The 23,453-nt window shown below is 39.2% G+C and overlaps 1 protein-coding gene across 5 annotated transcripts in view; it reads right to left on the reverse strand.

Annotated features, from left to right (window-relative positions):
- The window catches only part of cep350 (centrosomal protein 350), an 89,161-nt gene that overhangs the window by 58,147 nt on the left and 7,561 nt on the right, over positions 1-23,453 (reverse strand). For 4 of the 5 annotated variants that reach the window (XM_076277791.1, XM_076277789.1, XM_076277788.1 and 1 more), the window contains exon 2: positions 11,950-12,061. The exons of the other annotated variant lie outside the window; for it this stretch is intronic. In XM_076277791.1, the coding sequence (XP_076133906.1) occupies positions 11,950-11,969 (20 nt within the window). In that variant the 5' untranslated portion in view covers positions 11,970-12,061. The remainder of the gene's footprint in view (positions 1-11,949; positions 12,062-23,453) is intronic. 5 annotated transcript variants of the gene reach the window in all.

Below are 23,453 nucleotides of genomic sequence, written 5' to 3' on the forward strand. Positions count from 1 at the left end.
GATGCCATCTCTTTAGGTGACTGTATTTTTTGGACAGTTCTACTATAATGCTTTGTGAATTACCTCAGTCAAAGCATTTTAAATAAAGTAGGCCTACTTTGATTTTCTGTAATCTTTACTGTTTACCTTTGATTATCCTTTTTAATAAGCATCAAGATTATCAGTGTGATTTTGGTCTTACTAACCTTAATTGCCCTAAATTTAAACTATTTTTGCAATTTTCACTTCCTCCCGCAATTTCTCCACAAGAAACAGCTAAAATCACCGCAACTTCCATCCAGGCATTTTAGGTCGCAACAGTCTCAAAAAACCTCGCGAAATCCTGGTGGGATTGATTTTCTACCTATCCCTTACTGCCACTGGAAAAAAAAAAAAAAAACCCCAAAAAAAGAAATTCCCTACCGACCCATGGCCTTAACTGACAACCAACAGGAACCAAACCTTTTTTTTTTTTTTGCCTGAGAATAGCTGAAACTATATGTCAACCACAACATCAATTGAGTAAGGGAGCACTAGAGAGTCCCTGAGCCACACCCAGCACCTGACCTCTGTGTGCTTGTGCGTGCTTGTGTGCATGCCTGTGTGTGTGTGTGTGTTTGTGTGTATGCCTGTGTGAGGCATGTGTGTATGTCTTTATGTGTGTGTGTGTGCGTGTGTGTGTGCGTGTGTGTGTGTATGTGGGTGTGTTTATGTGTGTGCATGTGGGTGTGTTTATGTGTGTGCATGTTTGTGTGCATGTGGGTGTGTTTATGTGTGTGCATGTATGTGAGTGTGTGTGTGTGTGTGTGTACATTTCAACTTCATCCGGCAAACCCTTCGCTCAACACCATCTGCAGGTCAATTTGTGTCACATAAATTAATTTATTGTATGGCCCCCCATGAACGGAATTGTATGAAACTCAGCATGCATTTAGAGGGTGTCATAGTGATCCTACAGGTCAAATATCATGCAGTGCTGAACAGGTCAGCCAAAGATACCTGGGATAACAGAGCCTCAGTTTTGCTTTTTTCATTTTTAACTGTATGGCGCTATAATTTAAAATGAGAATGGGTTGAGATGGCTCCTTGAGCAAACATCCAAAAAAATGTGGTTCTCCTAGGCCCTACAGAAAATTGTGTCCGCCCTAGCCTCCTTTCAGGGGAGTCCAGTCCGGCGGGGGGCGACGGATCAAAACAAAAATCAATGGTTCCCTGTCATCCTTGTCGGGCTACATAACCACCAAGTTTTGTGCAGCCCGGTCTTTCAGTGACCCGGGAATCCTTGACACAAAATTACTGAAGCAAAATAAATAAATAAATAAAAAAAAACTCTGACTAAACTTATAGGACCGCCACTTCGTTTGCGTGGCGGTCATAATAACTGTAAAGGGCCTTTAAGTTTACGTAAGTTGCATATGCTATAATCCGTTGCCATTCACTGTATGGCTGTCCAATAAATATATGTGACCCTGCAAGGCGAAACCAGTCGTTTTGCGCACAGTGCTATTTTGAGAAAATCCACAATAAACAAACGTACGGGTTAAAATGTCGAATTTCACGTTTTCGCATAATTCGACAGTATAGTCTACACTTTCATATTGTGAACAAATGTCACGGATAAACATACGTTTTGACTGTTAAACACTGACTTTATTTAGGTGAAGATTCAACACATTAGCAGTCATTCCATTTGTCCACGCCGCTATAAGGTTTTACGGTAGAGCTAAAATTGACTCATTACTCGTTACTCAATGTGTCAGCTCTCTATCGTTCTTGGCAGATGTAACAAATATGAATGTGAAAGACTTGCCTTTCAGGGTACGAACGGTCAAAAGCACGAACTTTTAGAAATATCCTGGCGTCATTTTACGGACCAGGAGAAGTTTTCCATTGACGTAGCGCATTTAAAAGTAGCCTAGGCCTATACACAATCTGTGTAAACAGAACTTCCTCTCCCCTTACTTCCCCCAAAATACATTAATTATATTCTATAGGTACACCTTATGACCATCCCAGGTATTAACTAGGGGGCAGAAAAAGACACTCACTCGGTTGATGAAACTGGACATAGTCAGTCATCCGCTTCAAAGTCACGCTACAGTAAGGCTAATAACAGCGGTGTCCTCACACTATCGCACGTGACAATTTACTTAAAAAGGTGATTTTCTCCTCTTCTGGCATATCGTGACAGGAGAACCATGCCAACTTTGGATGCGGTTATCTTAGCGATACTTTCTGCAATAGCCCCACTATACATATCGTTGGAAAGCTTAGTTAATGGTCGTTCATGTGAGCACAATGACTTCATTTTGTAAATGTTATCAAAGCGACTGGTTTTGCCTTGCAGGGTCACAAATGTACTTCTTGAAAAGCAACATGGCCATCATCATATGAAACGAGCACAACAAATCAGGGAAGGGAACATGGGCTTGTACATAATCTCTTTTCAGATGGTTCCGTGGAGGATGGAGGATGTGGGAGGGTGAATCGTAACAAAGGTGAGACGGATACAAACTTATCTGACATAGTGTGGATATAGTCTCAGATTTTGCTCAAAGTTTGTCTACCTAATGTTTAGGTCTCAAAACTGTTGTAAAATATTTGTTAAATTTCAATGTTTTCATACAGCCAACATTTTTAAACTCTCCGAAATGCCTCATCTTGATGGCCATGTTTGGGCATTAATATCTTGAAAAGGATTATTTCTAGCTTGCTCAAACTTTGTAGGGTGGAAGACAGGCATGTTCTCAGTATGACTGGACCGCGTGTACTGCATGCCCATTATTTTTATTTAAGGGCCTAGATATGGAAGAAAGTGCAAAACTAGTGATATTGAGGGTATTGTAATTAATGTATTAAATCCACATACAGTGTTTCCCACAGAATTAAATTCTATTTGTGGTGGTAGGTTTGCAGAATTAACTTGAATGCAACCGTTTTTAACAAATTAGCGCAGCGTGGTTATGATGCTAACCAGATTTAAGCATAATTTAGTACAACCTGGAAAATCATATTGTGGTGGTCAATGTTGATATTGTGGTGGGCCGCCACAAATAAGTCAATGTATGGGAAACACTGTACATAGCACCAATCATTATTTTGTCTGCAAATACAATACTTTATTAATGTTCAAACAATGTTTGAGGTCTCTGCAACATAAAACAGGATAAAACAAGGTGTGATTGCATTTATTGGTAATGTTCATCTATCTATAAATTGTAGGAACGTCTGTGTGTGTGTGTGTGTGTGTGTGTGTGTGTGTGTGTGTGTGTGTGTGTCATATCTGTCGAACTGTTCCTCCAACTGATTTCAAACTTGGCACGTGTCTTGCTATAGGCGCAGTGCCAAGTTTGACATTGATTGGATAAGTAATTACAAAGATAATGTTAAATATATCACACAAGACGGGGACTTCCGGTTTGGCCATGCGGAGATTTCATCTAAACCTTTAAAAACGCAATTTTCGGCATTTAGACTTATAAGTACAAGACTCGGGTTGAATATATCACTATTCTATCGAAAGGATACCGAAACTTCAACATGAGTAAGCCAAGGACTGCTTCTACAGCACATTCATCAACACGAACTAGCGTTGCTGGCAAGCTAGCTAATATGGCGAATGCAGCTGCTGAAACGACTTCAGCCTCAGACGGTGTATCCATGAGCCAGCTTGTGACCGAGCTGGATAAGCAACGAGCTTCATTGAGGGAAGACATTTCTGCTTTAATCCAGGAATCTGTTGCCACACTACAATCTTCCGTGAATGTACTCACAGAGACCGTTAATAGTTTTCAGGCACGATTGAACGCTACCGAAAATCTGTCTGGAGATAATTTTGCTGCGCTGCACACAGCCGAAAAAAAGATAAAGCTGCTAGAGGAAGATAATGAGATCCTGCTTAATAGGGTGGACGATCTGGAGAATCGCTCTCGAAGGGCTAACCTTAGGATACTGAATGTTCCCGAGGATAGCGAGAAAGGTCAGTCCACTATACAGTTTATGTCGGAGATGCTAATGGAAGTGATGGGCGAAAATGTTTTTGATAAGCCACCAGAACTTGAACGAGCGCATCGCTCTCTCGGCCAAAAGCCTCAAGATGGTAAACCTCTCCGTCCCTTCGTGGTGTGTTTTCACCGGTTCCAAGAGAAGGAGAAAATACTACGGTGGGCCCGGACGCATGAGGTAGAGTTTAAAGGAACGAAACTTCGGATATACCCGGACATGTCGGCGACTCTGGCAAAGAAGCGTGCGTCGTTCAACGACTTTAAACAACTCCTCTATGAGAAGGGCATAAGATTCCAACTGCTCTATCCTACACGGCTTCGGGTCCAGTTCGACAATCAGACATTCAACTTTTCTTCACCCGAAGAGACTCAGAAGTTTTATGATCGCCAGATCGCCAAACGCGATTAGAATGAACTATGTGGATTGGTAGTGGCTTCGAGTGGACATTTTCTTCTCCTATAAAGCAGGTGAAATTGTTAATGTTAGATCTGTTTTTCTTAAGTCAATCTCAGTTTACTACACAGTGATGTTAGTTTCAGAATTGTGAACAAACATGGGCAGGGTGACTTTGATTGTTCTGGTGTTTTGATTTTCGGAGGGGTTACATGCCAGGTAGGCTAATATTGATAATGGTCCTGCCACTAATTAATAGGTTATGTTGCGGTGAGCTAGGCTGGCGGCTAACCTTACCTATTTTGGGGCACTAGCCTATATTTTATTTCTCTTGGACACAATGGCTGGCAACCGGAAACTGTTTTTCCCTGTTTCTTTCATTTGAGTTTATATCATCCATGCAGCATGTTAATTGTGGTTTTAGTTACAGGGGTAACTAGATTTAACTTCATCAACATTATACAGCCTAGCCTATTCAGCCTGATTGTCATATTTTGTCTTTTTAATTTATTTAGCCTATTGAATTTTTGAGTGGATCATGCTGAATGCGTTTACTTGTTAAAGTAAAACAATGGGAGTAGGCCTAGTCTACTGTATGAGGATAACAACACAAAGAGTGGACTATTGAGAGTTCAACCATAATAGGGCTGCGCTTCGTCATTGTTCCGTTGATGAACCTAGTGTTTTTTTTTATTTCTAGGGGTTCTGAGGGTATGGGTTAGCCTAGATTGTTTTTTGGGGTTTTGTTTTGTTTTGTTTTTTCCTCCCCACCTCCCCCCCTTGCTATGGCTCTGCAATATAGATACAAACTTTACTGTCACTTTATTATCGCCAGTTTAAGATCATCATAGGAAGTACTAATATGTCTGGAGGGTCTGCGGTCCGGTTTATTAGTTGGAACGTCAGAGGAATGAATGGACCAGTGAAGAGGGCCCGTGTATTTTCACATTTGAAAAGATTGAATACTGAAATTGCTTTTCTACAGGAAACACATTTGCGCGTCCAAGATCAAGTTTTGCTCCGGAAAAATTGGGTAGGGCAAGTGTTTCATTCCTCCTTTGGTAGTCGGGCTAGGGGTACAGCAGTAATAGTTCATAAAAAGATACTATTCACAGCTTCTGAAATTATCTCAGATCCTCAAGGACGTTATACTGTGGTATCAGGCAGGCTTTTTCACACCCCTGTGGTGTTAGTTTGCGTTTATGCTCCCAACTGGGACGATCCTGACTTTTTCAAGAGAATAATGTCCTTATTGCCAGATCTGAACAATAATCGCCTAATATTTGGTGGGGACATGAACTGTGTGATGGATATGTCCTTAGACCAGTCAAACCCTAAGGTTATATCCACATCAAAGATGTCCAGGGCTCTCTCAAGTCTCATGACTCACGTTGGCTGTGTTGACCCATGGAGATTTTTTTTTCCCCAACAAAAAACAATTTTCCTGTTTCTCTCATGTACATCAGTCTTATTCGAGAATAGACTATTTTTTCATTGATAAGTCTCTCCTCTCTTCCATTAAATCTGTAGAATATTCAGCAATTGTAGAATCTGATCACGCACCTGTAATACTGGATATTAACTTTACACTGAATTATTCCTCAAGACCAGTCTGGAGGCTGAACACAGCCTTACTTTCAGATACAACATTTTGTCAGTTTATCTCCAAAGCAGTTGATTGCAGCAGATGATTTCCTTTTAACTAATCAGAATGACACCATATCACCATCAATATTATGGGAAACATTAAAAGTTGTTTTGAGAGGCCAAATAATATCGTTTGTGGCATCACGCAATAAAAACAGAAAGCAAACACAGGAAAACCTAATCAATTCTATTTCAAAACTTGATAATCAGTATTCTAAGACCCCCACGGCAGAATTATATAAACAAAAACTAAATCTCAAAGCCCAGTATGAAATATTGTCTACGGAGAAAACAGAATATAACCTGTTGCGGTCACGTGCATTTTTTTACGAACATGGTGAAAAGGCAGGACGCCTTCTTGCTCACCAGCTGAAGGGCAAGTCTGCATCTCGTCTTATACCGAATATTAGGAAAAGAACTCAAGAGTTGACAGTAGACCCCCAGGAAATTAATAATACCTTTAAGGACTTCTATTCAGAATTATACACAACAGAATTCCCCACTGATACTTTGTACATGGAGGAATTTTTAGAAAACCTGAATATCCCAACAATTTCACAAGATCAATGCGAAAACCTAGAAAAACCTCTGGATGGGCAGGAAATTGAGAACTCAATCAGGGAAATGCAGAGCGGAAAAACTCCTGGACCGGACGGTTTTCCAGTTGAGTTTTATAAAAAAAAATCCTCACAGTTAACACCTCTGCTTCTTAGCTTGTTCAACCATTCATTTGAAAAAACAGCCCTCCCGCAGAGCCTTACAGAGGCGCTTATCACAGTTCTGCTGAAGCCTGGTAAAGATGCAGCGGACTGCAGTTCTTATAGACCTATATCTTTGTTGAATGTGGATGTGAAGATACTCTTTTTTGTCTGCTGTTTTTTCTAGCAGTTTTGGCTGCTAGAATAAATACAGTTATATCAGACATCATTTCAACTGACCAAACAGGTTTTGTTAGAGGGCGTCATTCGTTCGTTAATATCCGTAAGCTTTTAAATGTAGTGCATTCTCCGGCGTCTGGGGATGCACCAGAGGTGGTTGTGTCCCTAGACGCGGAGAAGGCGTTTGATAGGGTTACCTCTTTTATGTACTGACTAAATTTGAGTTTGGACCAAAGTTTGTGTCTTGGGTTTGACTGTTATATTCTTCTCCAAAGGCTGCAGTAGTCACTAACAAAGTACGTTCCCAGTTTTTCCCTTTATCCAGAGGAACCCGTCAGGGTTGCCCTCTCAGCCCATTGCTATTTGTTTTAGCAATAGAACCTCTATCAATAAAGCTTAGAACCACACAGTCTATAAAGGGAATTAGAAGGATGGGTATGGACTATAAGATTTCTTTATATGCAGATGATCTTTTAATTTATTTAACAGATCCATTATCTTGTACACCAATGATCTTGAAGATTTTGGGGGACTTCAGTATATTTTCAGGATATAAAATCAATTATTCAAAAAGTGTGTGTTTTCCTGTCAATGCTGGGGCTCACCAAATTCGGGATGCAGACTTGCCCTTTTGTATTTCTAAAACTAGGTTCAAATATTTGGGAATTCATGTCACAGCTACATTTTCTGGCCTGTATGGGAGTAACTTTACTCCATTACTTGAGAAATTAAAATCTGATCTCCAGAGATGGAGTACTATTTATTTATCTTTGGCTGGGAAAATCAGCTGTATTAAGATGAACGTGCTGCCTAGATTTCTATACTTATTTCAAAGTCTTCCATATTTTCTTCCAAAGTCCTTTTTCTGCTCAATAGATGAGTTACTCTTAAGTTTTGTGTGGGGAGGTAAAACTGCAAGACTTCGTAAAAAACATTCTTCGAAAGGCTTAGGCAGAGAGGTGGGCTTGCTCTCCCAAATTTCATGTTTTATTATTGGGCAGCAAACTTGCACAAAGTTCTATTTTGGTTTCAAGCTCCTAATACAGACTGGTGCAGGGCAGAGGCCCAGTTTTGCAAATTGTCATCTCTCACTGCACTGCTAACATCAAAACTCCCTTTCTCCCCCTCATGCTTTTCCTCTAGCCCAGTAGTAAGTTCAACATTGAGGATTTGGATGCAATTTAGACAAGCATTTCGTTTAACTGATCTTTCCATGCTTAACCCTGTCTGTAATAAGGGTCATTCCGTGTCAAATCACCCAGTGGCTGGCAGGTCACCCTCTCCCAAAAAATCTGAAAAAAATCACAGGTGTTTGTAGACCAAACCTATGCATAAATCTTAAATAGTATCTGTATCACTAATGGTTCCAAAACTACAGCCCTTTGAAGTTTCAAGTCATTTTAAGCATCGTGGTGAACAATCCTTTTTGTTCAACTTCCAACATTATTGGCTCTTTTGGTATTTCACACACATTAGTGAAACTATGTGAATAGAAGTACATTTTCCTGTTGAATTAAACAATCCAATCAAATCAGGTGTATCTTGTGTAATTTCCCCTCTGCTAAGCTCTGAAAATGGCTATAAATTCATTATGTGAAAAAACATCACCACCTTTGAGGGCTTGTCATTCAAAAAGTATGTGACACAAATTCATCAGATTTTTTCCCCACTCATGTATGGATTATAAGGTCATGTCCATGCATTAACTTTGGTTGTTAACATTATCATATTGTCAGAGCATTTTTATTAAATTGGGCTTGATTTTCAAAAAGCCCGTTTTCATCTTCTCATTTTACCACATGGACAGTTAACAGGATTTTTTTTTAATTTTACCATATATCATTCTGTATGCGAGGATCATCTGCCCAAAATTTGGGCTTGTTGCTGAGTTTCTTCATTGAGATAAGATTTTTTACAAATATTGTCTATAAATCCACTGAATTTGTACTTTATCTGCAGTACCACTTTGCACCACATGTGGTGCTATTTTAATACAATGGAAGTCAATGGAGTAAGAGTAAGAGAGTCACTTGTTTGCTGCACATATCCAATCTAAACACACAGTTTATGGTTCATATGGTTCAAGTAAAAAGGGGTTTCTAAAATTCAGTGCATTGTCAGATGCAGAAAAATCAATACTAAAGATTTATCATCTTTTTACAAATGCCTCTTGGATCCACGAGTCCTCAAACCTTGTTATGAATACTTGTGATGGAAACACACATGGTCATCTTCATCAAGTGAAATACCTTGATGAACTGAATTTTAGAAACCCATCGTTTGATTGTTTGTTAAAGCACTGATCTCCATCTTGATGCTCTTTGTCTATGTATCACAGAGGACTGCATCCCAAGCATATGACGATGAATATAGACTTTGCCTAACCAGCTGGCTAGAAATTATTAAAGTGCTCACATAGGCACTGATAGGTTGAAGCTGGTGTAGAAAACTCATTACAAAGATGGTAATTTTGCTAAATCCTCTTGCTGCATGTATGATGACCAGTCAGTCTTATGTGTGTATAATTTACTTGATCAGTTTATTTTCTCTAAATAAGATTTATGTATGAGTAGTATGTTGTTCATGTTGCAATAATTATTTGGACCAATTCAACTATGAACCATAAACTGTGTGTTTAGATTGGATATGTGCAGCAAACAAGTGACTCTCTTACTCTTCCATTGACTTCCATTGTATTAAAAGAGCACCACATGTGGTGCAAAGTGGTACTGCAGATCCAGTACAAATTCAGTGGATTTATAGACAATATTTAAAAAAAATCTTATCTCAATGAAGAAACTCAGCAACAAGCCCAAATTTTGGGCAGATGATCCTACAGAATGATATATGGTAAAATTAAAAAAAAATCCTGTTAACTGTCCATGTGGTGAAATGAGAAGATGAAAACAGGCTTTTTGAAAATCAAGCCCAATTTAAAAAAAATGCTCTGAAAATATGAAAATGATAACAACCAAAGTTAATGCATGGACAGGACCTTATAATACATATATGTGTAGGAAAAAAATCTGATGAATTTGTGTCACATACTTTTTGAATGAGAAGCCCTCAAAGGTGATGTCTTCTCACATTATGAATTTATAGTCATTTTCAGAGCTTTGCAGAGGGGAAAGTATACAAGATACGTCTGATCCGATTGGATTTTTTCATTCAACAGGAAAATGTACTTCTATTCACATAGTTTTACTAATGTGTGTGAAATACCAAAAGAGCCAATAATGCTGGAAGTTGAACAAAAAGGATGCTTAAAATGACTTGAAGTTTCAAAGGGCTGTAGTTTTGCAACGATTAGTTATACAGATATACTATTTAAGATCTATGCATGGATTTGGTCTACAAACACCTGTGATTTCTTTCAGATTTTTTCGGAAAGGGTCACCTGCCAAATTGCGCTGAAATTGGGTGATTTCACACGGAATGACCCATAATCATCTTTTCCCAGCCTCCAGACTGGATGACACGTTTAAACAGTGGGAACTCATGGGCCTTACTACATGTCAAGACTTTTTCATAGAGAAGGTTTTCCCAAGCTTCACTGAACTGGCAAACAAATTTCAAATTCCAAGATCTAGCTTTTTCAGGTATCTTCAGATTCGTCATTTCATTCAAACGAGCACCCCATCATTTCCTCAATTACACCTAAACCCTCACATATGGAGGATATTTTTGACTCCTCTGACCTTGAGGGGTCAAATTTCTATCATTTACAATTTGATTATGTCATTTAATAATGTGTCCATGGAGGGAATTAAAACAAAATGGGAAGAGGAATTAGAGACAGGCATCTCCGATGCGGTGTGGGACAGAGCTTTGGGTTGGGTGAATGAAACCTCCTCTTGTGCGCATTTAAATTTGATTCAGTTTAAAGTTCTACACCGCATGCACTATAGTAAGGCTAAACTAGCCAAAATATACCCAAATATAGATGACATATGTGATCGCTGTGGCCAGGACCAAGCGAACCTTCCTCATATGTTTTGGTCGTGTCCGAGGCTTGGGGAATTCTGGACATCAGTGTTTAGAATCCTAAATGAAGCCTTTGATTTAGATTTGCAACCTAGTCCCATAACAGCTATATTTGGGGTCCAGGGGAATGGAGAATTTGTAATGCCTAATAGCAAAGAGAATGTAGTTGCTTTCGCAACTTTAATAGCAAGGAGAAGGATACTGATGGAATGGAAATCAGAAACACCACCAAAGGCATCAGTATGGCTATCTGACATGATGATGTTTCTAAAAATTGAAAAGGCAGCACTGAATCAGGGCACGGGTCAAGATGCAAGATGTTTGGATGATTACCATGTCTGACGTCAACAATAAAGATTCCCTGTATGCAGTTTGCTTGCATAAAATGATTCCACGGATTTTGCAACACCACACCAACAAACACGGGAATGCAGTGGCTATTCAAAATTATGTAAAAATTATGTGCAATAAACTGACCCTTCGAATAGCCCAGGCTAGTTTGGACTTGACACTTTGAATAAACAAACAATTCCGACTGCAAGGTCCCAAATTAAAATGACCGATAGGCTAATGGTCCCGAATTTAACAATGTTTCAGAATACCATACAGCTAGACAAAGAGTGGCAGGCAGAGCGACGTTTTCTGTTTTTGAGTCACATCGTTGCAAATCTCATAAGATACATAAGATACATCTTTCTACAAAATGGTTTGTCTTCTTTATCATTAAGTTATTCAATAGGCTAAACATATAGCCTTACATCAAAGTTTTAGGCTTGTCATCTCGATCAGCTACAGACAACGAGTGGCAGACCGAGTGTGATGCCGCTTATAGTCTAGAGATTGTTGAGTCACATCGTTGCAAATTTCATACGAGGATGTTATCATTTCTTAAAATGGTTTGTCTTCTCTATCAGAGAGTTATTTAATAGGCATTCTCTAGACAGAGACAATGAAAACGCTGATGGTGATTTATTAGGAATCGATGATTGAACTGGTAAGCAGAATTAACAATGTTACTGATAGATACAAACTCATAGATAGAAATTCACAAATTTATCCCAACCTTTCTTGCTGAATGTCCATAAGCCTGTTGAAGTTTTCTTAGGATCCATCAATGAATCCAGTAAAACACTAGACCTTGGAACAGCCTCAAGGCGATTTTCAATTCGGCGCAGCTAAAAAGAGTACAGAGTTTGTTAATATAACTCAAACTGTTCTAGGGATCATATACAGATAGTTTATGTATAACCTCACGCAAAACACAGAGGACTGTATGACTGTATTCTGTATGACTCATGAGCTAGGGTCATGTGCTTTTGAAGTTGCCATAAAAAATATATTTTTTGGCAAAATGGTCCAAGAGTTGATTATTGTGGTGGGTGGGGCTCGACACAATGCTGTTCCCTCTCTGGTTTTTTATATAGTCTTTGGAGTGTAACTCCTCCAAGCAATATGGTTGTACAGTGATTTCGACGTAACATCTGTTCCTCTTCGTAGCCTATATCACCAATGTATACAATATAAATGTATAAAAATATAACAAATTCCTGTGGCAAAACAAAATCCTTCAGTAGACAGCTAATTTTCTATCGTGATTAGGGTTGGGTATCGTTTGGGTTTTATCCGATACGGTGCTAAATCAATACTTAAAACGGTGCCGGTGCCGAAACGGTGCCTGAACCGGCACTTTGTTTTTAAATTAAAATGGTCTAAAGCATGAAATTTGAACATGAAATTGAACTGTTATATTCAATTTACTATTAATATCTAATTGCTCCTACGCATAATAGCCTACATTTAAATGTTAAAACAGCTTGCCATGGATGCACACACAATGGTAAGCTCTGCTTTCAAGTTTACCCAGTGTAGGGGGCGCTGTGGCGCAACAGGCTACAGCGCCTGTACCATGAACGGGTCCAAGTGCCCACGGGGACACAGGTTCGAATCCGACCTGTGGTCATGTCCTGATCCCACCCACTGATCTAGAAAGATCTAGAAAGATCTAGAAGATGTTCTTTATAGATCAGTGATCCCACCCCATCTCTCTCTCCCACTCACTTCCTGTCTATCTTCACTGTCCTGTCGGAGGAAAAAATATACTAAAAAAAAAAAGAAATTACCCAGTGTAGGCGGTTTGCCATAAAGCATGGGGTCATTCCGTGTCAAATCACCCAGTGGCTGGCAGGTCACCCTCTCCCAGAAAATCTGATTGTAGACCAAACCTATGCATACATCTTAAATAGTATATCTGTATCAAGTCTCAAGTTTTTAAGCATCATGGTGAACAATCCTTTTTGTTCAACATTATTGGCTCTTTTGGTATTTCACACACATTAGTGAAACTATGTGAATAGAAGTACATTTTCCTGTTGAATTAAAAAATCCAATCGGATCAGACGTATCTTGTATACTTTCCCCTCTGCAAAGCTCTGAAAATGGCTATAAATTCATAATGTGAAAAGACATCATCACCTTTGAGGGCTTCTCATTCAAAAAGTATGTGATACAAATTCATCAGATTTTTTTCCTACACATATATGTATTATAAGGTCCTGTCCATGCATTAACTTTGGTTGTTATCATTTTCATATACTCAGAGCATTTTTTTAAAATTGGGCTTGATTTTCAAAAAGCCTGTTTTCATCTTCTCATTTCACCACATGGACAGTTAACAGGATTTTTTTTTAATTTTACCATGTATCATTCTGTATGTGAGGATCATCTACCCAAAATTTGGGCTTGTTGCTGAGTTTCTTCATTGAGATAAGATTTTTTACAAATATTGTCTATAAATCCACTGAATCTGTACTGGATCTGCAGTACCACTTTGCACCACATGTGGTGCTCTTTTAATACAATGGAAGTCAATGGAAGAGTAAGAGAGTCACTTGTTTGCTGCACATATCCAATCTAAACACACAGTTTATGGTTCATATGGTTCAAGTAAAAAGGGGTTTCTAAAATTCAGTGCATTGTCAGATGCAGAAAAATCAATACTAAAGATTTATCATCTTTTTACAAATGCCTCTTGGATCCACGAGTCCTCAAACCTTGTTATGAATACTTGTGATGGAAACACACATGGTCATCTTCATCAAGTGAAATACCTTGATGAACTGAATTTTAGAAACCCATTGTTTGATTGTTTGTTAAAGCACTGATCTCCATCTTGATGCTCTTTGTCTATGTATCACAGAGGACTGCATCCCAAGCATATGACAATGAATATAGACTTTGCCTAACCAGCTGGCTAAAAATTATTAAAGTGCTCACATAGGCACTGATAGGTTGAAGCTGAACAAAGATGGTAATTATGCTAAATCCTCTTGCTGCATGTATGATGACCAGTCAGTCTTATGTGTGTATAATTTACTTGATCAGTTTATTTTCTCTAAATAAGATTTATGTATGAGTAGTATGTTGTTCATGTTGCAATAATTATTTGGACCAATTCAACTATGAACCATAAACCGTGTGTTTAGATTGGATATGTGCAGCAAACAAGTGACTCTCTTACTCTTCCATTGACTTCCATTGTATTAAAAGAGCACCACATGTGGTGCAAAGTGGTACTGCAGATCCAGTACAAATTCAGTGGATTTATAGACAATATTTGTAAAAACTCTTATCTCAATGAAGAAACTCAACAACAAGCCCAAATTTTGGGCAGATGATCCTCACATACAGAATGATACATGGTAAAATTAAAAAAAAATCCTGTTAACTGTCCATGTGGTGAAATGAGAAGATGAAAACAGGCTTTTTGAAAATCAAGCCCAATTTTAAAAAAATGCTCTGAAAATATGAAAATGATAACAACCAAAGTAAATGCATGGACAGGACCTTATAATACATATATGTGTAGGAAAAAAATCTGATGAATTTGTATCACATACTTTTTGAATGAGAAGCCCTCAAAGGTGATGATGTCTTTTCACATTATGAATTTATAGCCATTTTCAGAGCTTTGCAGAGGGGAAAGTATACAAGATACGTCTGATCCGATTGGATTTTTTAATTCAACAGGAAAATGTACTTCTATTCACATAGTTTCACTAATGTGTGTGAAATACCAAAAGAGCCAATAATGCTGGAAGTTGAACAAAAAGGATTGTTCACCACAATGCTTAAAATGACTTGAAGATTCAAAGGGCTGTAGTTTTGCAACGATCAGTTATACAGATATACTATTTAAGATCTATGCATGGATTTGGTCTACAAACACCTGTGATTTTTTTCAGATTTTTTCGGAGAGGGTCACCTACCAAATTGCGCTGAAATTGGGTGATTTCACACGGAATGACCCCATGTTAAAACCGCTTGCCATAGAACTACCATGTCATAGACAACGGCATTTGAAAGCAAGCTAATCTAACAGTGACTACTTTCCAGTTAATTCAGTGTGTTCCCAAATGCTTCAAGAAATGTCATGTCTTCCCCCATAACACGCAACAGTTTTGAACATGTTAGGCTACATTATGTCGGTGTTGAAGTGTTTAGATTCCCAGCGCTAGTAGGCATTTTTAACAGCACCTATGGCTATGCGCTAACACCAGTCCGCTGAGTTTAATTAGCGATAACATACGGAGATGGTTCCGTAGCCTCTTTGACAGCTCAGTGACATCAGGTATGTAACCTATATATTTATGTTTTTGCCAGCTAACTTTTTAACATGATCTTCATATTCATTGTGATGCTATATGGGCCTCATGCACATGAAAGATTAATATCATGCCATTATGTTGTTTAGAACACACCGTGAAATAAAGTTTTCACCTTACAACATTGCTGATAACATTTCAAATAAATGCCAGCTAGCGCATTAGCAAGGATATTGTAAAAGGTATACTGTTTTTTTTTTTTTTTTTTTATAATTTCTTTATTGAGCAACAGCAATACAAGGACTCAGAAAGGATGGGGTGAACCCCAAACATAAAAAATGCTCACTTTTTTTTTTTTTAACAATTTCAGAAAAAACATCCACCCACCCGCCCCTCCCACACCCACATACCCAACAACCCCATGTTAAGTACAGTGTATGAATGAAAGTCAATTAAAATTACAAACAAAGGACAGGAAGAGAAAGGAAAAAAAAAAAAACAATAATAATAATAATGAATAAATAAAAAAAAAAATAATAAAAAAAAAATAATAATAATAATAATTTAAATAAATAAATAAACAACTCAGACCTGTGTCTCTTCTGGTTCAATGTCTAGAGTGTCTATGATGGACAGCAGGGGGACCCAAGTCCTATTGAATTTACTCAATGAGCCATTAAGGGAAAACCTAAGCCTCTCCAACTTCAAATTGAACAGAACTTCCTTGACCCATCGACTGTAAGAGGGGGGTGCAGTATGTTTCCAGTTAAGCAAAATTAAACGCCTTGCCAGTAAAGAACAGAAAGCCATGCAGTGTTGGGCTTTGCTTGAAAAGGATTTAGTTTGAAGAATACCAAAAAGAGCTGGGAGAGGATGGGGATCCTCCCCAACATCATAGGCCCTGTGGAGGGTACCAAATATTTCAGACCAAAAAGTTTTCAACTTAGGGCATGACCAAAACATGTGCATGAGGTCAGCAGGAGACTGGTTACATCTATTACAGGCATCTGCGACGTTGGGGTAGAATTTTGACAGTCTATGATTTGTATAGTAGATCCTATGTATTAATTTACATTGGATTAGACCATGTCGTGCACAGATAGAGGAGTTGTGTACCAATTGTAAGATATTAGTCCACTGGTCCTCCTCAAGAGTCAGACCTAGATCTTGTTCCCATAGGTTTTTTGTTTGTTGAGGAAAGACAGCGGTAGTGGAATCTAACACCCTAAAAATATGTGAAATATTTCCTCTCTGATTGGGGTCTATCAAGAAAAGTTTATCAACTAAGGTCAGTACAGGAAGATTCGGAAAGTCAGGGTAATTTTTCTGAACAAAATCTCTAATTTGAAAAAATCTAATGAGGTGAGAGGGAGGAAGTTTAAATTTGGTCGATAAGCCAGTAAAGGACATAAAAGTGCCGCCATCATAAAGATCATTAATTGACACAATGCCCCTGTCAAACCACAATTTAAAAGCAGAGTCCATAGTAGATGGTTTAAAGTTATGGTTGTTTAGTATTGGTGCATAGATTGAGCAGTCTCCCAAGCCAAAATGCTTTCTGAATTGTAACCAGATTTTGAGGGACTGTTGGACTACTGGGTTTTTGCTTGCATTCACTGTTGACAAAGTGAGGGGAGAGCAAAGCCACGCCCTCAATGAGGACTGAGATGAAGACAATTCAATTTTTACCCAAGCAGGCTGGTTGGTCATGGATGTGTCGGTCCAATATAGCAGTTTATGAATATTGGCTGCCCAGTAGTAATGTAAAAAATTGGGCAGAGCAAGACCCCCTACTCTTTTAGGTAGTTGTAAGATTTGTTTCCGTATACGCACGGGTTTACTAGCCCAGAGAAACTTGGACACTGATTTGTCCAATTTGCCAAAAAACTTTTTTGAAATGAGTACAGGAATATGCTGTAAGAGGTAGAGAAACTTTGGCAATATGGCCATCTTAACAAGGTTCGCCCTGCCAGCCAGTGACAAAGGTAAAGTGGACCATCTAGTAAAGTCATCCTCAACCTTACCAAGCAAGGGGACAAAGTTTTTATTAAAAGTGTCTGTCAGAGTCTTGGTTATGATTATACCTAAATATTTAAAACTATTATCTGCCCTTCTAAAAGGAGAAATGCTGTCTGGGAGAACCCCAACCAACTCATTTAATGCAAATATTTCACTTTTCCCAAAATTGAGTTTGTAGCCAGACAATTGGCCAAACTGTTTTAAGATGTCTAAGGTGACTGGCAGTGATGTGGATGGATTGGACACATAAAGGAGCAAGTCATCGGCATATAAAGATAATTTATGTTCAGTGTTGTGGCGAAGGATACCTTGAAATTCCGGTTCAGATCTCAACCGGTTCAATAGCTATGGCAAACAATAAAGGAGATAGTGGACAACCTTGTCTTGTACCACGTTGGAGTTGAAAGGGAGGTGAGAATGTATTATTTGTTTGTACAGAAGCAACTGGGGATGAATATAGCAATTTAACCCATGAAATAAAGCCAGAGCCCAACCCAAATCTATTCATTACCTCAAACAGGAAGTCCCATTCTACCCTGTCAAAAGCCTTTTCCGCATCCAGCGACACCACAACCTCTGGTATGCTGGAGCTAGGAGTGTTGAGTATATTGAAAAGCCTTCTAGTGTTGTGAAATGAGTGTCTACCCAATATAAAGCCCGTTTGGTCTGATGAGAATTTCTGGTAGAATCTGTTGGAGACGAAGAGATAAAAGTTTAGCAAGAATCTTGTAATCAACATTTAAGAGTGATATGGGTCTGAAGCTACTACAAAGTAGTGGGTCCTTATCTTTTTTTAACAGAAGAGAAATAGTAGCATCATTTAAAGTTGGGGGTAGCCGGCCAACAGACAATGCCTCATTATATACATCACTTAAGATCTTGGAAAGAAGTGGGGAAAATTCCTTGTAAAATTCTACTGTGAAACCATCTGGACCCGGTGACTTACCACTTTGTAAAGCCCTGATAGCACTTGCAACCTCAGATGGAGATGTTGGGCTAGCTAATTTTTCTACCCACTCTTCTTCTATTGTGGGGAAAACAATATTATTAAGTATATTGGGTGTATTTAACTGAGGGTGGTCAGATACATATAGATCAGAATAAAATTTTGCAAATGTTTCATTTATACTTTTTGGGTCAGTTAGGGTGGTACCAGATGGTGATTTTATGGTTGGGATTATCCTAGAGACAGCAGCTGCTCTAGATTGCTGGGCAAGAAGTTTGCCAGCTTTATCTCCTGACTCAAAGAATTTTTGTTGGGATTTAAGCAGTTGCAGTTCTGCTTCATTGGTGGTTAAAAGAACTAGTTCAGAATGAAGTTGCAATCGTCTTTTGTAGAGTGCAGGATCTGGGTTTGTAGAATAATCATCATCAACTTCAAGGATCATTTGTGTTAACTCTGTCTGTCTTTTCGCATTTGTTTTCTTAAGGTAAGCTGTATAAGAAATTACACAGCCTCTCAGATATGCCTTGTAGGTTTCCCATAAAGTGCCCCTTGATACATCTGGAGTGTCATTTATTGTAAACAATACTTGGGAGTTAGTTGTGGCATGCTCAACAAAGAGGTCATTAGCTAGTAAACTTGAGCTGAATCTCCATCGCCTCAGAGGACGTCTGTAAGTTGGAAAATGAATGTCTAGAGAAGTGGGAGCATGATCTGAAATTATAATACTATGGTAATCACATGAGCATATATTAGAAAGTAATCTGCTGTCTAAAAGAAAAAAGTCTATTCTAGAATAAGAATGATGGACAGGCGAAAAAAAAGAAAATGATTTTTTGTCTGGAAATTTAAACCTCCATGGATCTGAAAAACCCAGCTGTGATGCAGTGAATGAAAGTAGTTTGGCTGACTTTGTAAGGGAGTGTGGTCTGGCTGAAGATCTGTCTAAGTTAGGATGCTGAACAAAATTGAAATCCCCCCCTATGATTACATGGTAAGTGTCAATATTGGGCATGGATGTGAAAAACTTGGGATATGAACTTATCATCATCCCAATTTGGTGCATAAACACTGGCTAAGATGACAGGGGTGTCGCACAGCTGTCCTGAAACTATAACAAACCTACCAGATGAGTCAGCTACAAGTTTTTCTAACTTAAAGGGAATGTGACGTTGAATCAAAATTGCAGCCCCCCTAGCCCTGTCACTGAACTTGGAATGATACAGTTGGTCAAACTGGCCCCTTTTAATACGCAGAATTTCCTCTGTACGCAGGTGTGTCTCCTGCAAAAACACCACCTCGCCTCTCAACCCCTGAATATGAGACATGATCTTATTTATTTTCGTCGCTTGGTTTGCCCCTTTGACGTTCCATGATATGAAACGGATATTATTCATTGACTTTTTATTATCCATGTAAGCAGTAAGTTCTGTGTGAAGTATGCATAATACACCATGATATTAATGTGCATGGAAAGTAAGCACATGCAAGAGCACAATATCTGAGAGATAGGAAAGGAGAGGAAAAAGAAAAGAAGAGGGGGGGGGAATTAAAAAATAAAAATAAAAATAAAAATAAAAGCCCTGTGGACACCCGTCCCCAGTACAACCCACTCCCAGTAACCCCTTATACCCACAATCCCTGCACAAATGTGCCATCTTCACTTAGCAAAAATCTCCCGGGGGCTCTACTCCACTCTCTCTACCCCCACCACACAATAATTAAAAAGTGTTATTATAGAAAAGTGAATTGAACCATTCTACACGGCATGACACTAAAAGAAGTGAACATAGACTAGACAGTAACAGTACCCTAACTCAAAAAAAACAGAACAGAATGAGTTAAACTTCACGCCGTCTCATGCACATTTAGCCTACACATTATAAGGCTTCAATAAGCAATTAAACAAAGCTAACAATAACTGTAACGATACAGAGATGACTACGGTTCATAATCTTGCCCATGGGCAGTGAACAGGCAGTCCAAGCTTATGTCCAGCGCCACTCGGTGACATAGTGAAAGTGAAACAACGCATAGCCTACCATAGAAGTGGTCGCAGTCTCTCTGTACACGAAAAACCAATCAGTCCTCCTCCATCCTCGAAGCAGGCTCGTACGTGGCCAGAAACTGCTCAGCTGCTCTCACCGATTTCAGGTGCCGTCTTTTGCCATTTTCCGACCTGATAAACAGTCGCGCAGGATACTGCAGTGAGGGCTTGAGGTGGAGAGCGTAGAGTTGTTGCATCACTTCTTTGTATTCTGTGCGTTGTTCTAGGACTTCGGGACTGTAGTCTTCGTAAATGTATATCGGCGTATCATTGTACTTCAGCTCGCCTCGTTTTCGCCGGGCTGCACGAATCACCGCTTCCTTCGTTTGAAACTGAAAACAAATGATTACCGCTCTGGGCTTTTCTCCTTCGGCTGGTTTGACTCTAAGCGCACGGTGGGCTCTCTCAAGTTCTGGGGGGGAAGGCAGCACATCTTTCCCCAGTACCTCAACCAAAAGATTAGAAAAAAACATCGTTGGTCTCGTACCTTCGATCGATTCAGGCAGTCCTATGAGGCGAAGATTGCACCGCCTGCTTCTCCCCTCCAGGTCTAGAACTTTAGCTTTCAGCTTTGCATGGTCTTCAGCCAGAGCAGTCACCTGTGCTTCTAGGCGCTGTAAATCGTTCAGCCCAGATTCCACATCGGAAATTCGCTGTTCATGATTGTTCACTGTAGACTACTGGATCCCGTCTAACTTCGTTTCAATGGCACCAAGCTTGTTTTCAAATCTTGCAGAAAGCGAGTCAGGATTAGTTAGCAGGTCCGCTTTGAGGTTGTGTAGCATGCTAGCCAACGTAGCGTTGTCGACAGCGGGACCAGCGGCAGAAACATGTTCTTTTTTCTTGTCTTGTTTGCTTGGTTTAGAAGACATATTGGCTGGCAGTGTGCGTAAAACACATTAAAACAAGTCGTAGTCACTAATTTCAGTAAATTTGGGCGAATAGATGGTCAAATACAAGTTGTGTGGCAGGAGCCCCAAAAAACACCACTACTCCATTCCTCGCCAACCGGAACTCCGTAAAAGGTATACTGTTGATGTTGTTTCATAGCCTTTTGCTTGTGTGTAGTTAGGCCTAGGCGATATGGACCAAAAGTCATATCCCGATATATTTAGGTTGAATATCGGTATACGATATATATCCCGATATTTTTTCCGCAAAGTTAGAGCTGTAAAATGAAATGTTCAGTCAAATATGAGTAGTTTTATTGAAAACTCAATAGTCCGGTCTTGATTTTCTTGAGAGCTCCGGTCAGCGGCTTGCGTGGAGCAAGGATCACGGCGCAAATTTGAACTATATCGATATATGCGATATGGTCTAATTCTATATCGCATTTTAAAATATATCGATATATCGCCCAGCCCTAGTTAGGCCCACTGCTAGATTTTGACAGGAGCTTGTGATATCGCTTTAAAGCTACTTGGGCGCAAGCTGTCAAACACGGTCCACTCGCCTATGTGGTTCACCCCTCTGGTTTATACATCCAGTGTTTATGTTAGCTAACTGTGTTGCTAATAGGGCTGTCAAAATAACTGATTAATTTTGTTTAATTAATTTGAGAAAAAATAACTGATTAAAAAAATGTGTGCAGATTAGGGCTGCACGATATTAGGAAAACATGCGATATGCGATACCATTATTGAGTACTGCGATAACGATATAATTTGCGATATTTAAATATACTGCTCAATAAAGGTTTTCCACACATATTTTGAAACCTTCCACCCTTTTCTCCATTCTCAAACTACATTCACAGAATGTCTGACAGTTCTTCCAAATAAAACACTCGCCTCAAAAGTTTTACTTGTGCTCAGAACCAAACAGTGACAGAGTGATTCAGTGTATGATTGAAGTGTTCCCTTAATTTTTTTGAGCAGTATATTTAATGTTTTTTTTTTCATTCTGCTTGCTGCAAACATACACTGTAGGGTTGGGGGGGGGGGGGGTAAATGTATAATTACAGAAATAAATGTATAATTTTTAAATAATATAAAATATCATGTAGCCTATATGGCCTGATGAAAGTGGACAGCTAAGAGACCTACTGACTAGGCTATCGAAGTTGTGTGGAAGATACCCTAATCCTCATAAAAGACGGGTGGACAGCCAATCTGAACACTTGTGCACCAACCAGCGGAATATTCCACATTGCCAGCCTTCGATGGGCCTAGCAAAGAAGCTAGGCCTACTTAAGCTATATCGCGGCAATCATCTCAGTCTGTAACCTCATACAGTACGCTGCGCATCCCACGTTATTAGGCTACCGGCATGCCGACTACGAGGGCAGCGGAAAGTGAAAGTAATTGGGCTGCAATCGCACAGTCCAGAAGTAGGTTAAACAACTTTTACAAATAACGAATCCTGATTACCTCTGTGCTGCTGTCTGGGGCTTTTGCTAAATGCAAATCATGAAATACAAGCCTTACAGACAGTGAAAGACAACTTCTGATATAACGATAACGAAAGAAATTGTTTATTTTAACACGGTGGAGAAGGACGCATTTGCGCTGTGTTTGTAACACGGCATCCTTCATAAAACCAAAATATTCCCATATAACAGACGTGCTTTTCCTTTTAGTCACTAATTCCTCTTCACCCAAGTGTAGCCTACCTCGCTCGACTCACTATTTTCAGCCATCACGACTTAGCTCCCGCTTTAACACCTAAAACACCACACACCTAAACTGGTAGGGGACGGGCTTCTTGGGCTGCATGACCGCATCAGTTTGGTAAAATATGTTGACATTCAGAATGTGAATACACCATAGACTGTATGGAATGCGCACGGCACAGAAAATGTATCGAATTTATCGAAAATTAAGTAATCTTTGCGGTATGTCCATCGCAAGTGTTGATATCGCGATAACGATAGATTTTAGATATATCGTGCAGCCCTAGTGCAGATTAATCGATTCCGTATGACCTTTGACCCCGAGCCGTTCTAGTCAGTAAAAATT

Source organism: Alosa pseudoharengus, unplaced genomic scaffold, assembly GCF_046254945.1.
Source record: "Alosa pseudoharengus isolate Yale_2024_CS ecotype anadromous, Long Island Sound unplaced genomic scaffold, YU_APseudo_1.1 YU_APseudo_1.1_scf_11, whole genome shotgun sequence".
In the NCBI taxonomy this organism is placed as follows: Eukaryota; Metazoa; Chordata; class Actinopteri; order Clupeiformes; family Clupeidae; genus Alosa; species Alosa pseudoharengus.